This window comes from Pinus tabuliformis, chromosome 5_1 (assembly GCF_031772625.1).
Source record: "Pinus tabuliformis cultivar Carrire ecotype Pingquan chromosome 5_1, CPIR1, whole genome shotgun sequence".
NCBI lineage: Eukaryota > Viridiplantae > Streptophyta > Pinopsida > Pinales > Pinaceae > Pinus > Pinus tabuliformis.
The window spans coordinates 887,230,170-887,244,862 of record NC_142305.1 but is presented as its reverse complement, the minus strand read 5'-3'; the positions used below and the strand labels follow the sequence as shown (position 1 = coordinate 887,244,862).

The window sequence follows — 14,693 nt, the reverse complement described above, 5'->3', positions numbered from 1 at the left end:
GCGCATGTGGTTTTTGAGCACCTCAAACAGGTCATGAGCAGCTGCTTGGTGTTAGCACTCCCTGATTTCGGACAACCCTTTATGCTTGAGTGTGATGCATCGGGGAGGGTTTAGGAGCAGTTTTGATGCAGGGGGGACACCTGATAGCTTTCGAAAGCCGGAAGCTACTACCCCAGGAGAGACTGTACTCCATTTACGATAAGGAGATGCTAGCCATCATGCATGCGCTAGCCAAGTTCAGGCAGTAGTTGGTGGGAAACAGATTTAGTGTCAAGACAGACCACAACAGTCTCACATTTTTCTTGTAGCAGAAGCAGTTGCAAGAGATATAACAGAAGTGGGTGAGCAAGCTCCAGGCATACGACTTTCACATTAAGTATGTCAAAGGGAAGCACACTGTGGCAGTTGATGCGTTGTCCAGGAGGCCCGCTACCCTATCATTGATGAGCATTGCACCGGATTTGCGGGCACAATTGTTGGTAGAGTATTCCAAGGAATGTTTTGTATGTGAGGTGCTTGAAGGTGCAGTGGTAGATGACCGGTACCGGGTGATGCACGAGGTGATCTACTTCTGGAACCAGATTTATTTGGTACCCAACTCCCAGTTGAGGGAGAAGATCCTGCTGGCAACTCATGACTCACCATTATCAGGGCATCAAGGGTTTTACAAGACTTATACTTTTTCCAATAAACGTTGGTTACATTTCTTCATGTTATTTGTGCTAGTGACCGGTTTATGGATGAGGGGCCTCAAGGATGATGTTCTGAGGCATGTTTGAGAGTGTAACACATGCCAGAGGAACATGGGTGAACAAACACACCCTACTGGGCTACTATAACCTCTTCCTATTCTTGAGGGGAAGTGGGAGAGCGTGTTGATGGACTTTGTCACTGGGTTGCCCACAACGCAGGGCAAGGACTGCATATACATAGTGGTGGACTGATTGACAAAGTTTGCACACTTTTTTGCCATCTCAGCCTGGTCCTCGGCCTCACAGGTGGCCGAATTATTTTTCAGAGAGGTATTTCGACTTCATGGTCTTTCGAAGACCATAGTCAGTGATCGGGACAACAGGTTCATGGGAGGATTTTGGCAGGAGTTGTTTCGACTAGTGGGCACAGAGCTCACTCTGAGCACCAGTTATCACCCCCAAACGGATGGGCAAATGAAGATTGTCAACAAATGGCTGGAGGGTTACTTGCGTAACTACGTGACGGGGCAACAATGTGCATGGATACGGTGGTTGCACTTGGGCGAGTATTGCTATAACACCACGTACCACATGTCCATAGGTATGTCCCCATTCAGAGCCCTATATGGTTATGATGCATTATCTTTTGCTGACATGATGTTTGGAGACAACAAGGACCTTAGGGCCAAGGATTGGATACAGGAGAGCTAAGATATCTTGAAAGGCTCTCAAGGATAACTTGCAAACTGCGCAGACCCTGTAAAAGCTCTATGCGGACAAGGGCCGAGTAGAGAGGCAGTTTTAGGTTGGGTACTTAGTTTTCTTGAGGCTCCAACTGTACAGGTAGTCATCACTCAAACAGAAGGGGGCCGAGAAGCTCAAGGCTCACTTCTATGGGTTGTACAGAGTCACCAGGAGAGTCGGGGAGGTAGCATATGAGCTAGATATACCCCCATGGAGCCGAGTACATAACATTTTTCTTGTGTCTTGCTTGAAAAAGGCACTGGGACAACAGATGACAACAGCTACAGAGTTACCACATATGGATGATGAGGGGAACTTAGTTCTAGAGCTCGGGCTATTTTGGACACTCGTGAGAGGCCCTTGCGGAACAAGGTCATCAAGGAGTTTTTGATTAGATGGAAGAACCTAACGGATGAGGATGCCACTTGGGAGGTGGAGCAGATACTTCAACATCCTTCATTATAGTTGCTTGAGGATTGTGATATTCCCACTTAGCAACATTGCTAAGGGAAATAACAATTTTTGGCCAGTTTTGAATAAATTCGCATTAACACCTAGGAAGTGTGGGTTTAGAGGCCCCACATGTATTTTTGATCTAAGTGAGCCCAAACATTAGAGGATGGAGGAGGAAAATCGAGCCACTAGTGGTACGTGGGGGCCACCCATAGAGAAATGCGGCCCACAAGGGAAACACACACTCATTGGAGCGAAGTTGGTGGGGGAAAGTCGAGTTGGGCCCACATGGGCATTTTGGAGGCTCTTTGACAAAAAGAGCAAGATGCACTCATTTTGGTCATTCATGAATATTTGAGAATTGTCTTAGACTAGCACACTTGAGCTGAAGCCAAGTCTGCAAGTGCTGTTTAGCACAAGAGTATTTCGGACTAGAAGTCTTAGATTTTGAACCCTTGCTTCAGTGGACTTCGAGTGCTAACCCAAGGAAGGATTCCCATCTATTCTAGTTTGTACCAGCAACAGAGAGTGTGAGTTTGTGGAGAGGTTCAGTAGTAGCAGCGCAGGGATTGCACAGTTCTTGGAGGAGGCACACTTGGAGGTTGAGGAGAGAAGTGAGTTTGGGGTTGAAACTTGAGGAGTAGTCCAGGGAAGTGTTTTGTCGGTGATTGCACCTATTTTGGGGGCTTTTTGCAGCAGGATTGATAGGTGGCTCAAATTACCCAGCAACAGAGCCAATGAAGGAAAATATGGTCGGAATTCCACGGTTAACCATTGACAAATTCCTTTGTGGGTTATTCTGGGTATTTGGTGGAGAGCTTGAGGTTAATTTCTCAGAATTTTCCGAGCACCGGAGGAGGCCCTAACAACCATTCTACACCACCATTAGCTCATTTTCTGGGCATTTTAGCGCAGAGCCAAGGAAGACCGGCCAACACGCTTGAAGGAGATTTCATATTCATCACTTGGGCTTAGCTAGCTTGCCTTGGGCAAGCCCAGGTGCATACTTTCCAAGCACCTATTGTACTAAAATGCTTTATCAATAAAATAGCTCAGCAACACAGTTTTTGGCTCTAAATTGGTGTTTTGATGTTTGAGTAATTTTTTGTGTGTTTATGTCTATGCATGCTTTGTTATTTATTATAAAATTTCCTTATGGATATTACAATTTAGTTTAGTGTGTATGTGATAGCACTGATAGGTTTAGTTTAGTTGATAGGTTTAAGGTTGCGATAGGGTTTAGGTTTCAAATTTTTTTTATTTTTATTTGTTTTTACTTTAAAGTTGAGAAGTTAGGTTTTCAATTTTTTTTTAAAGTTTAATGTGCATGATATTGGGGGATGTCCTAAAGTCTCCCGAAAAGTCCTTGATTTTTCAAGGGACGGCTTGGAAGTCCCCAAGTCCCCAATCGAGTCCCCGGCCAATTGGGGAATTTTCCGACGAGTTCCAAAGTAACCGGATTGTCGGGATGAAGGAAACCCCGTGAATTTTGGTGGGGACGGGTCCTCGTATAATATAGGTGCCCACACTGCTCTCTCTCCTTGCCTCTAGACTTTGCCACTTATATTCTTCCTTTTCGTTTCTCACCTTCACAGTCTTTGATAGTATTATTCTCGTCGCTTTTTGATCCTCTGTCTTTGTCACAAGTTTTGGTGGTCACACTCTATTCTTAGGGTCCATGACGAGTATCTGCTCCAATACTATGTTACGAAATATTGAACATAGAGAAATTGCTCTATATATGATGTTTGTTCATTATGGAGGAAGACATTAAGTACATATTTGGACCATAATTGTTATAACTCCCAAAACATAGGAAACGTATCTTAGTATGTAGATAACTGTATTTTCAGCTTGTTTACCTCAACTGGCCTGAGTTACATTTACATTTACTTTTCTCTTTGCTTTACTCATAACGTTTATTGAGTTATATAAGTTAACATTGGCCTTTATATTTTATCATCTCTTTAAGATAGTCTAATTCTCATTGCTAGTACTGGCCTAAGTTGACAAATAGAAAATATACAATTGAATCTTACTGCAGAAGGATATACACATGGTTATCCTAATTCATTGCAACTGGGAGTTTTGATCGATCATATACATGCTTTAACAATGGGAAGAATCTATAGATGTCTTTGGCTCACCTAGGTTTATCCCACTATACATGATTTGTTTAACAAGCAGTATGGATATTATATCCTCTCTCCATTGCCATTTGTTTGTGCATGACATATCTGATACATGCTTTAATAAATTCGATGTTGGAGATGAAACTTTTGTTAATTATTATTCAAAGGCTCCCTTTTTGAGGTGTTTGAATATGAGCCTTTCTCATGTCACTTGTGTTGGTGAAATTCTGATGTAGCTTGTAAATACTCAAATTAGAAGTTTTCTACAAACTTTGTTATGAGATAAACCATATTTTCTCTACAAATTTGTTTGTTTGATGTGTTAATGTTTTATCATATTCTACAGTTTTATATTTGTGTTATATATCTGACTTATCTATTGAGGCATCGGGTAGCAGCATTCATTCAAATTGTATATCTGCACCCCAGTTTGCTTTCCTAGTAAGATAAAATTACAAAAAACAATGGAAAATTGCTTTAGAATATTTGCTTTTTTCTATCTTATGTTGTTAGTTGAATGTCCTGTGCTGATTAAGTGTTTTTTCCGTTGCCTTTGGCTTGATATGTCAGTACCTTGCAGTTGGAGCACATCCACCTGGCTGTTCATATCACAGACTTGGTGTACCTGTAGCTGGGAAAGGTGTTGTTCAAATCTGGTCCATTTTCAACACTAATGTAAGTGTAAAGGATCCACCTTCCAAACGGCAGAAAGTAAGAGCAAAAAAGCAAATGGATAAAAGTGAACCTGATTATGAAGACGACAAAGTATCTACAGTGCCTGTCCTATTTAAGGAGCATGTGGTTGGGCAATACTCTGTTCCAGAACCAGTAGAAGTGCCGGAAAAAAGTGTTCATGAGGGATCCAGCCGGATAGACTTGGTTGAAAAGATAGAGGAAAATGGGAATCTAGAAAATATACCCACCACAATATCAATTGATTGTCGTTATCAAGAGATGACTGATAATGATGCTGAATGGACTGCTCAAAAAAGTAGGAAGAAAATGAAAGATAAAGCTCGATCCAAGCTTATTGATGATACTGGTGTGCTTGTACCAGAAAACATGGTTGAAAAGTCTGAGTCTTGTATGGATATTGTTGCAGCAAATGACATCATTAGAAAGGACATTGGGTCAATAGGTATAAGAGCAAAATCTTCTGCTGTATCATTGGCTGTTGATGAGACCAGTATCATTCCAACTGCAGAGTTCGGTTTGCCCAGAATGGTTTTGTGTTTGGCACATGATGGGGAAATTGCTTGGGATGTGAAGTGGCAACCCTTAACTGACAAGGACCATCGAAATCAACATCGTCTTGGATTTCTAGCCGTCTTACTAGGAGACGGGTCAATGCAAGTGTAAGAAAGCTTTTATGAAACTGCGAAGGTTTTCTTGATTATTATAAATTTTTGGTTTGAAATAAATTGTGATTTTAAATTCTATTTTATGTAAGATTCAAAATGTTTGTAATTGCCAGCTTATCATTTCATGACTAATTTACAGATCACCAAAATTTTGAGATTTGTGTTTTCAATATAGAATTTCAAATATATGCTTTTGGCTATATTTTTTTTCCAATTTCAGACCTATCTCGGGTAGCAGGTTTACTTTTCCAGTCATAACAACAGATTTCTAGCTGGTTTGTTAGATATAGCAATTATGAGTTCATAATGGTGGTATCATATCCACTTTTTTGGTCTCATTGGGGGACATTTGCAATGGCTTCATGCACATCTGCTTACAATGCAGAAAATGGGAAACCAGAAATAGCATTATTTATGGAAGCAGCTATTATATCTCCAACGTTATAGACATAAAATTAGATAAGGGATGGCTGATATTATAATATATATCGATAAATAATTATAAGATAAAGGATGAAGTAAATAAAAAATAATTAATTTGCAATGGCTTCATGCACATCTGCTTACGATGCAGAAAACTGGAAACCAGAAATAGCATTATTTATGGAAGCAGCTATTATATCTCCAATGTTATAGACATAAAATTAGATAAGGGATGGCTAATATTATAATATGTATCGATAAATAATTATAAGATAAAAGATGAAGTAAATAAAAAGTAATTAATTAATATAAAGAAACAAACATATTAATAGTCTGGAACTACTCAATTTAAAGAGATCAGTCAATTTTTATACATTATACGTTTGTATAATTGTTTATATGCATTCAAAATCTCAATTCATGAAGTGTGTTTGCTTCTGTTGGTACTAGAGCCAGTCGACCCTGTTGCCACAAAATTTAGCAGGCCTTGGAGAGGGAACCCTACGAGGCTAAAAGCCAAACCAAGTGCTAACAATGGGGTAGTGCCCCACTGTCACAACAGCCAAACCCCCCTGCTCTTTATGGACTTTCACCGATGGGAGGAGTCACGGTAGGATAATATCACCTATGAAAGATATTCAAAGGGTGGAGAATAAGGTGATCAGCTAGGATCTGCTTAAGAAAGACTCAGTATTTGGCTCAAGGCTTCACTAGGAAGCAATCCGCTTTCTTCAAGAAGGCCTAGAAAGGTATGCACAAGACCTAGGGTTTGATAGGTTAAGCGATTGTTAGGAGGTTTGCTTCCATTGCTTCTTAGGTATGGTTGGCTTAGGATTAGGTTTCTTAAGAAGCCTAACCTCTTGAGCAGAGGGAAGTTTGATAGACTTATATTGGCTAGTATGAGGGTCTTGGCTTTTGGCTCCAGGTTGTTGATTAGGATATGGAAAGGGGTCCATATCTTCCATGTGATTCAGGAGTTGAGGCTCCCTATAGAGGATTAATGGAGTCCCATTAGGTTGGGGAATAGTAGCATATGATAAGTCCTTTTGCAATTGTTCCCCAACTTCCTAGACAACATTCCACATACATTATGTTAATAACAACAATGTCCATAAGCACAAAAATGTCCCTGTTACGAGCTATAGTTACTTTTAAACCCTTAATGAGCCCATGGATGGGAATTGACCTAGAATCAAAGCCACAAACATTCTTATAAGGCCTAGTAATGTCTGATTCCAATTAGTGCATAACCTTTAATGGCGTAATATTAGCAGAAGCACTTCCATCAAATTTTGGTAGCCATTCATGATATTTATATGGGAGTTGATGAGGAGCTCCAAGTAAGCTAGGAAAGTTCAAAGGCTTCAAAGATGCAAGGTTCCATCTCTTAGCCATTGGGATGTTATGATTATGATTTGGGTTAGGAGTAGGAATAGGATTGGTCTTAGGAAATAGAGGTTGCTTAGCAGGGGATGGAGTATGCTCACCCCTCTTAGCAGTAGCTCTAGTCCTCGAAGCTATGGTTTAGTCAAGCTGATTCTCAAGATGCTTGAAACCAAACAATTTAGGAGTCGCTAGAAGAGGAGCTATCTTGTCGTTAGAGAAACCACCTCTTCAAATAAAGGAAAGCCTAAAATCTTAGATCTAGGGGAAGATTGTCTCGCTTCCTACTCAACAACGATGCCAAGATGTTGCTATGAAATTTAGCAGGCCTTGGAGAGTGAACCTTTTAAGGCCAAAAGCTAAACCAAGTGCTAAGAATGGGGCACCACAACGAAAACCCCATGCTCTTTACAAACTTTCATCGGTGGGAGGAGTCCCAGTAGGATAAGATCACCTATGAAAGATATTCAAAGGATGGAGAATAAGGTGATCAACTAGGATCTCCTTAAGAAAGACTCAGTATTTGGATCAAGGCTTCACTAGGAAACAATCCACTTTCTATAAGAAGGCTTAGAAAGATATGTGCAAGACCTAGTGTTTGATAGGTTAGGCGAGTGTTGGAGTTGCCAAAAGTTAAGTAAAGGAGAAAAGGTTCCTTATGATTGATTTCAAGAAGGTCAAGGTTCATGGAACCCTCGAGGAAGTCCTCAAGTTGAGAGAAGAAAACAAGGGTTTCCCATTCATGGCAAACACTTAGGGCAAGAGATTTTATGGATGAAATTGAAGTGGATGCCCACCAAAATGAGAGATATTGTAGCCAAGACACTCCTCTTGATGCTTAGGCTCTCCAACCAGCAAAAATATTCTTCCCTAGAATTTTGCACCAAGCCCTAGTTGACTAATCTAGCCTTAAAAGGACAAAATTTATAGGAGGGAGAAAAGATGGATGAAAAATAGGGTTGATCACCAATGGTTTGGATTAGTGCCTTGTCGCTTGGTTATATGGAGTCAAGGATGTCAAAGATAAGCCAATATTGTTTCTAAGGAGGCTGAAATTTGATGCCCTAGCATGAATTTCAAGCATTCACCCACTCAAGGAATAATGGAGTTTATGGAAAGAGCTTCAAAGAGTTTCACCACTAGGACAATTCTTACAATGTCATGTATGAGTAATGGATGCAATTTTCCTCTAGCTAGCATTTAATAGATATTCAACAAAATTAGGGCACAATTTAGCATGAACTAGAATTAATCATTCCATACATTAGACATAGAAATAAAGATCTTCAATAATTAAGAGCACTTCCAAGACAATTATGCAAGAAATCCATCCATTATTCCAAGAATAGCTCCAAAGAATATCCAAAAATTAGCTCCAAATGTCAAAGTGCATCCAAGATCCAATATAATCCAAGAGAACAAGAAGTGCGAGTCTCTCTAAGGAGGCCGAAAATCCAATTAAGTGTGATGATGAGTGATAAACGAGGTCTCTCCAATATATATGAGGTCTAACATGTGAAATTTAGCCTACAAGCCCCTAAAGTTATAAAGTAATGTGCAATAAAGCCTCTAGGTCACACGCTGGCCTAGTAACCAATGTGAAATAAAGATAAATCTCTAACAAGAGGGCCAAAATGTCGACATCATGCATGCGTGGGCTTCTAGGGAGTTGACACTTAGGCCTTGTTGTGCCATGCCAAGTGTAGAGGGCCTCTAAAACCATGATGGAGGGGTTGGTCCCTCTATCCTGGTGCAAATCATCTCGTTGACCCCTAAATATGGGTTGGGGCACAAAATTGGGTCCCACAGGTCTCCAGGTGGCAAAACCTTTGTCTCTGCTCCAATGTTGAGGGCATTGAAGATGGTGCTAGCCCTCCTATGTCTCAAGGTATGTGGCAAATCTCATCTGTGGCTTGGATCAACTACCTAACCCTCATGAAGTGCTAACCTGACTGGGGGCATGCTAGTCCAAGTGCATCATCCCATGGATAATAGAGGGAAAAGAGAAGAAGTTGTGGTTGCTAAAGGTGCCCATGGCTACGAATGACGCTCTTCAACTATCCAGAGTCCCATTGCTAAAAATGATGCTCGTCAACGGTTTGGAGTCCCAAGGATTTCAACACCACTTGTGGGTGTCAATGTCGCCCTCTAGAGAACTTGGATCCCAATTAATATGCCCAAACCTATGGATGGAACCACCTGCCAATTACACACAATATCCAATGCTGCAACTTTCATCATTAGGTACATTAATTATTAGTGCTTCTAAGTGAACCAAGCTTGAAAGAAATGGGCATAGTAACACTTCATATGTGGCTTCTCTTCAAAAATTGGGGCCTTAGTCATGTAATGGTGTTACCTCCCTAGGTAGGAGTGGCTAATAGATGACCCTATTAGGTGTTTCCAACCCCCAAAGGAGAGTAATATACTAATATGTCCTCAGTCTTCCCTTCAATGGATAGGTGCCATGTGAATAACGATGGAATGAAGGGAGGAAAAGGACTTCATGGCCAAGTGCCATGGTCAAAGGGACCAACTATGATGTAATACCTCATCCTGGGTGTGTAGATGTGACAAGGGAGCAATTGTGGATGCATGAGTTATCTTGGCCTTTGTTTTTCCACCCCTCTATATTGCCTTTACTTTTTCTTGATTTTTCCTTGTATTACTGCTCGTAGCTTAAGGAATGTGAGCTTGCTTTATATGATGTATAGCAATTATTTCCCCTCTACGATGGGGCAGTTCATCACCCATCAAAGGTTGGGACATGCAAGGGTTTCTTTTATTCTATGAGATAGGGAAACATTGGTTTAGGAACTAGGTAATGTCCATATGATAGAGGTAGTGCTCATGATTGGCTTTTGCCCACGTGCTAATTTGAAAGTCCCGACCATCTTTTGCATTTTGATTTTTCTTTTATTTTTGTTGTGGCCATTATGTGCTCTTTCTTTTTCTTTTAGCCACATCAACCTCCCAGGGTGCATTTCTAGGCACTACCTAAGGTATGAGGATGTGTGTATGCCAAATCCCAAAGAACCAATGGTTAGTTGACCCGAAGAAGGGAGGTGGAATAAGGGCTCATAATCTACGATGGGAAGTGATAAGTATGGAATTGGGATAGATGGGACATGCTGTTGCCCAAATTGTATAGTGATATGCGACAACACTAAGGGCGAGGGTTGTCGCTCTGATCCTTGCCCTCTCTGTTCTAGCTTGTCTACCAACAACAAGCTATGGGGGGTAGTCCCATTGAAATGTGAAGATGGGAGACTTGTTGGAAACCAACAAGTTTGAGAGACACAACTGAATGACCTAGCAACTTGGTTGAATTAGCAAGTTAAATGGTTTGATTAGATAGACTGGTGCCTTAATGGAGTCAATTACTTGCTTAAGATAGATTTTTACCAAGTTACCGGATGAACAATTGTTGCTTAAGGGATGCTTCACTATCCTAAATGAGATGCAAATCCTACAATCTAGGTGAGTTGCAAGGTATTGGTTTATTTTAAGTTATATGCCTATTCTAGGTGTATCCTCCCTCTTAACTGTTTTGAAGCTAGTCCCTAGAGTAGGTTGTGAGAGAGAAGCCAAGGGGAAGCAAACAAAGGCTTGGTTAACGATACCTCCCCTTAGGTTCTAACCACTCGATGCCTCTGGCACTGCAGACACTGTGTCTTTGATGATTCCAAGGTCACTGTGTTAACCACTAAAGAGTTTCTAGACTCCAAGCTAGATGAGAAAGGTGGGCCTATCTCTCTATCACCAAGCTTATGCTTGAAAGTTAATTGATTAATGCAAGACACTAATCCTAGTATGCAAGTGCAAGAGATGAACGAGTGCTCTTAAGGTGAGATTACTTAATGCTCTTAAGTACTTAATTACAATGATCTTTAATGAACAATGAAGTACTTCAACAATAGATAGATGCTGATCTCAACCACGAGGAAATGCTCAAATTAAATGTTGTCGGTAATATTAATAGACAATTAGCTCAAGAGATAAACAAGAAAAGATCAATGCTACTTAAGACAATTAGTAATTTTCAAGATTGCAATCACCAATATGCCAATGAGATATACAAGAGAGAAAATTAGATCTCTTGTCACAATTATGATTAGAATAGCATCCACAAGAGATATCCAATTTAACAATGAGCAATGAATCCACTTATCCAATGACAATAATGACAATGAGAAATTAAGAGCAGAAATCCACAATGTCACTTAGAGCAAATCTTATCAACAATTACCAATCCAATAAGAGCACTTATGTGTGTGAATGCAAGAGCGCAACTAGATGCCAATGACTGAAATTAAGCCCAAATCACTTCAACCATGAATGATTATGAATTATAAGAGTTCATTAGCCAATTTTAGAGACTTAAGAGTGATTTATTACTGCTGCAACCTTGTTTTCAGAGCTCTACAATTTTATATCAACAATCAAGAAATGATGCAAGATGCCAAAGCTAAGCTAGAAAATCAATGCATTCAAATTCCAATGATATTCACTTAATTTTAAGATTGCTTAGAAACTATAGATCGAAATTTTAACTTTCAGATCAGACCTCAAAATATTGTATATCAGACTTGAAATAACTCAGAAAGTTAGTGATTCAGTCTTTTATAAGCCAACAAGGTGCCAAATATCAAGGCTCAAGAAGCTCCTCCAATGATTAACTAATCAAATTAAGTGATTATTAGATGATCTTTGGTCAATTTTAATGGATTTATTAGAGTTATGTGACTGCATAAAATGGCTGTAGCAAAACAGAGAAGAAAATGAAGGGAAGAGAGGCAAACCAAGAGGCCTAAATGCCTAGTTGAGGGCTAGAAGGGCTTGAAGATGGCTTCCACTTCCTGCAACCACAATGTTAGCAAGAAAATCGCTGCAAGCACAAAGTGTTAGAGATGAAAAACAATGTAAAACTTCAACATAAGCCGACAATCACAAGATGTCAAATTTTGATGTCAAAACCCCACAACCAAGCCAAAAATGACCAATGATGGAAGGGAAAGGCCTAACAAGGTTTGCAACTATGGCAAAAAAGGTCACCAAGGGCTACGATGAGGGAGGAAGAGCCCTAGAAGGGAAGCCACTAGCCTAATTAGGCTTGCGGCTAGGAGGGAAAGGCCCTTAGGGCCTGCGTCCAAGCCCTAAAGGGCCGTCCCTAAGTGAAAAAGCCCTAAAAGGGTTGTGGTATGGTGAAAAAGGGAGGCCGAGGCCCCTTGAGGGCTGGACGACTCCTCTAGAGGGGGGTTGGGGCCTTTTTAGGCTCACGACTAGGGAAAATGAGGGAGGTTGAGGCCTTTTCAGGTATGCGGCCGCGGCTAGCCAAACCAATGGGGCCGAGGGGAAAAAAGGGTTTGAAAAGGGTAGACGGCTAGGCCTTAGGGCCTAAATTTTTTTGAAACCGTTGCAAACAAAATTTAATCCACAAATTTGCTACAAAAATGTTGGACGACTTCTTCTTCAGGCTCGACGTTGAGTTTGGAGGCTAGATCTTACCTTCCTAGGCCTAGATATACCTCAAAGTCCTAGCAAAAATCTCTTGGTCAATCTTGAAATCCATTTACACAAATGAATCAAAGAATGCCAAACTCCAAATATATATACAAAAATATAAAACCCAAGTGCTGCAAAACAAATGAGCTAGAAATAATTTACAAATTATTTACAAATCTAAATTTTTTTGGAGAAATAATTTTGATAAATAACAATGGATGAGCAAATTTTGAAAAATAAATAAAACAAGTATTTAGGATACTTTTCAGTTGAAGATGTTGCGGTTGCAGCAACATAGATGGAGAGGGAGTTGCAGTGCAGATGCAGTGTTGGCAGCAGCTCGGCAGAGTTAGCAACAACAAAGATGCAACACATATCAGAGTTGTGTAGTTGTTGGTGGGCAACAGCAGCCAACCATCAACAGCGTGCCAGGAGATGATGCAGAAACATGATGTTGCTATAGAGGGAACTAGAACACATTCCTCACTAAGAGGGAGTGTTAGTTTTTGTAGCATTCGATGTGTTTCTAGAAATTCTGCCTAGAAATGACTTAATTAGATTATTAGTTAGTTTTTAAACATTTCCTAAGTCTAAACTTAGGGGATATGACTAATTAATAAGAATTAATTAAGTTAAGGTGTGAATATTCTAGAAACTCACACGGATCAACTTCAAGTTAATCCTAGCCATCGATTAAGATCTAATCTTGGCTGTTGAAGTCTTAACAGAGGATTATAAGAAGTCGTCGATGGGGGTTTGATAAATCACCTGTGCAGTTCGATTTCATGAGCATATCGATTTCCTGAGTAGCAGTATTCGATTGCCAAAGAGAGAGCCAAAGAAATCGAAGTAGTGAGAGAGGGGTAGGGAAAAAGAAGCTGAAGGAAGGATTCTAGTTCCGGTGAGTGAATTTGCAGAGAGGCAAAGGAGCCACATTGAGGTTGACGCAGAGCAGCATAATAGCCTCTAGAGGCAATTTCGAAATTGCTGGGGAGAAGCAGAGTTTCAGTGCCAAAAGCTGGGCAGAGGTTCCAGATGCCAGGAGAGACATTTTCCCAGACTACAGTTGATCAACCAGCTTGAGGAGAAGCTATTTTGAGTTGAGTGCAGGGGCAATTGTGCTAAGGTGACGCAATAGTTGTGCAGAGCCAGTTTGGATGGCTCAATTTGAGCTGAAGTCAAAGCTCGAATTTGCTTGTGGAGCGAGGAATTTTTCTTCACTAGATTTTTCTTGCAAGTTTTTCTCTGTAGGATTCTAGTTTCAGCATCCGGTTGTACTCAGATTATTTCATTGCTGCTTAATAACAAAACTCTCAACTGTTGCACCTGTTTTCCCAAGTTGGGTTTATCTGGAGACATTGGTCCAAAAATAACTGTGTAAAATTATGTGTGTGCTAGTATTTCTTCCAACGTTTATTTCTTCCGCAATTTTATTTGTGTAGGTTGTAGTGTGTTGATTCAGTAATTGCTGTAGCAAACAGTAAATAAATTGTTAAAAATTAATTTAACAATCAGGAGAATTATTTTCAGTTGTTGCAATAGGATTTGGGTATCCGAATTTTCACAATGATGCAATGGACTATGTCAAAGGAAGAGTAGTGGAGCCTCCTTCAAATGCATCCGCATCAGCATAAACAAAGTACAAGAAAGTTGAGGTTAAAGGCAAGAAAATTATTGTTGATTTTATTCACAAGCCTTTGGTTGCATTTATTTCTTATTTGGAAACATTTAAGGAGATGCATGACAAGCTGGTTGGGATATTCAAAGTCAATAATGCAAATCAATTTCTCTTTCTCAAAAACAAGTTGGAAGACATCAAGATGGATAGAGGAGAATCCATTCAATCCTACTTCATGAGGATTACCGAAATTAAGAATGATCTCCTATCTATTGGAGAAGTCATTGGTGACAGAGAGATCTCTCTTAATGTACTTGGAGGTCTTACAGGAGAATGGGATGTGTTTAACACTACCATCCTCAACAATGACAGGATTCCAGGA

General features: G+C 40.1%; 1 protein-coding gene across 1 annotated transcript in view; it reads left to right on the top strand.

The window, feature by feature from the left end:
* LOC149167653 (Transducin/WD40 repeat-like superfamily protein) overlaps positions 1 to 14,693 on the top strand; it is a 336,132-nt gene that overhangs the window by 53,092 nt on the left and 268,347 nt on the right. Inside the window, exon 5 of the mRNA XM_089433067.1 lies at positions 4,592 to 5,376. Coding sequence (XP_089289193.1) covers positions 4,592 to 5,376 — 785 coding nt within the window. The remainder of the gene's footprint in view (positions 1 to 4,591; positions 5,377 to 14,693) is intronic.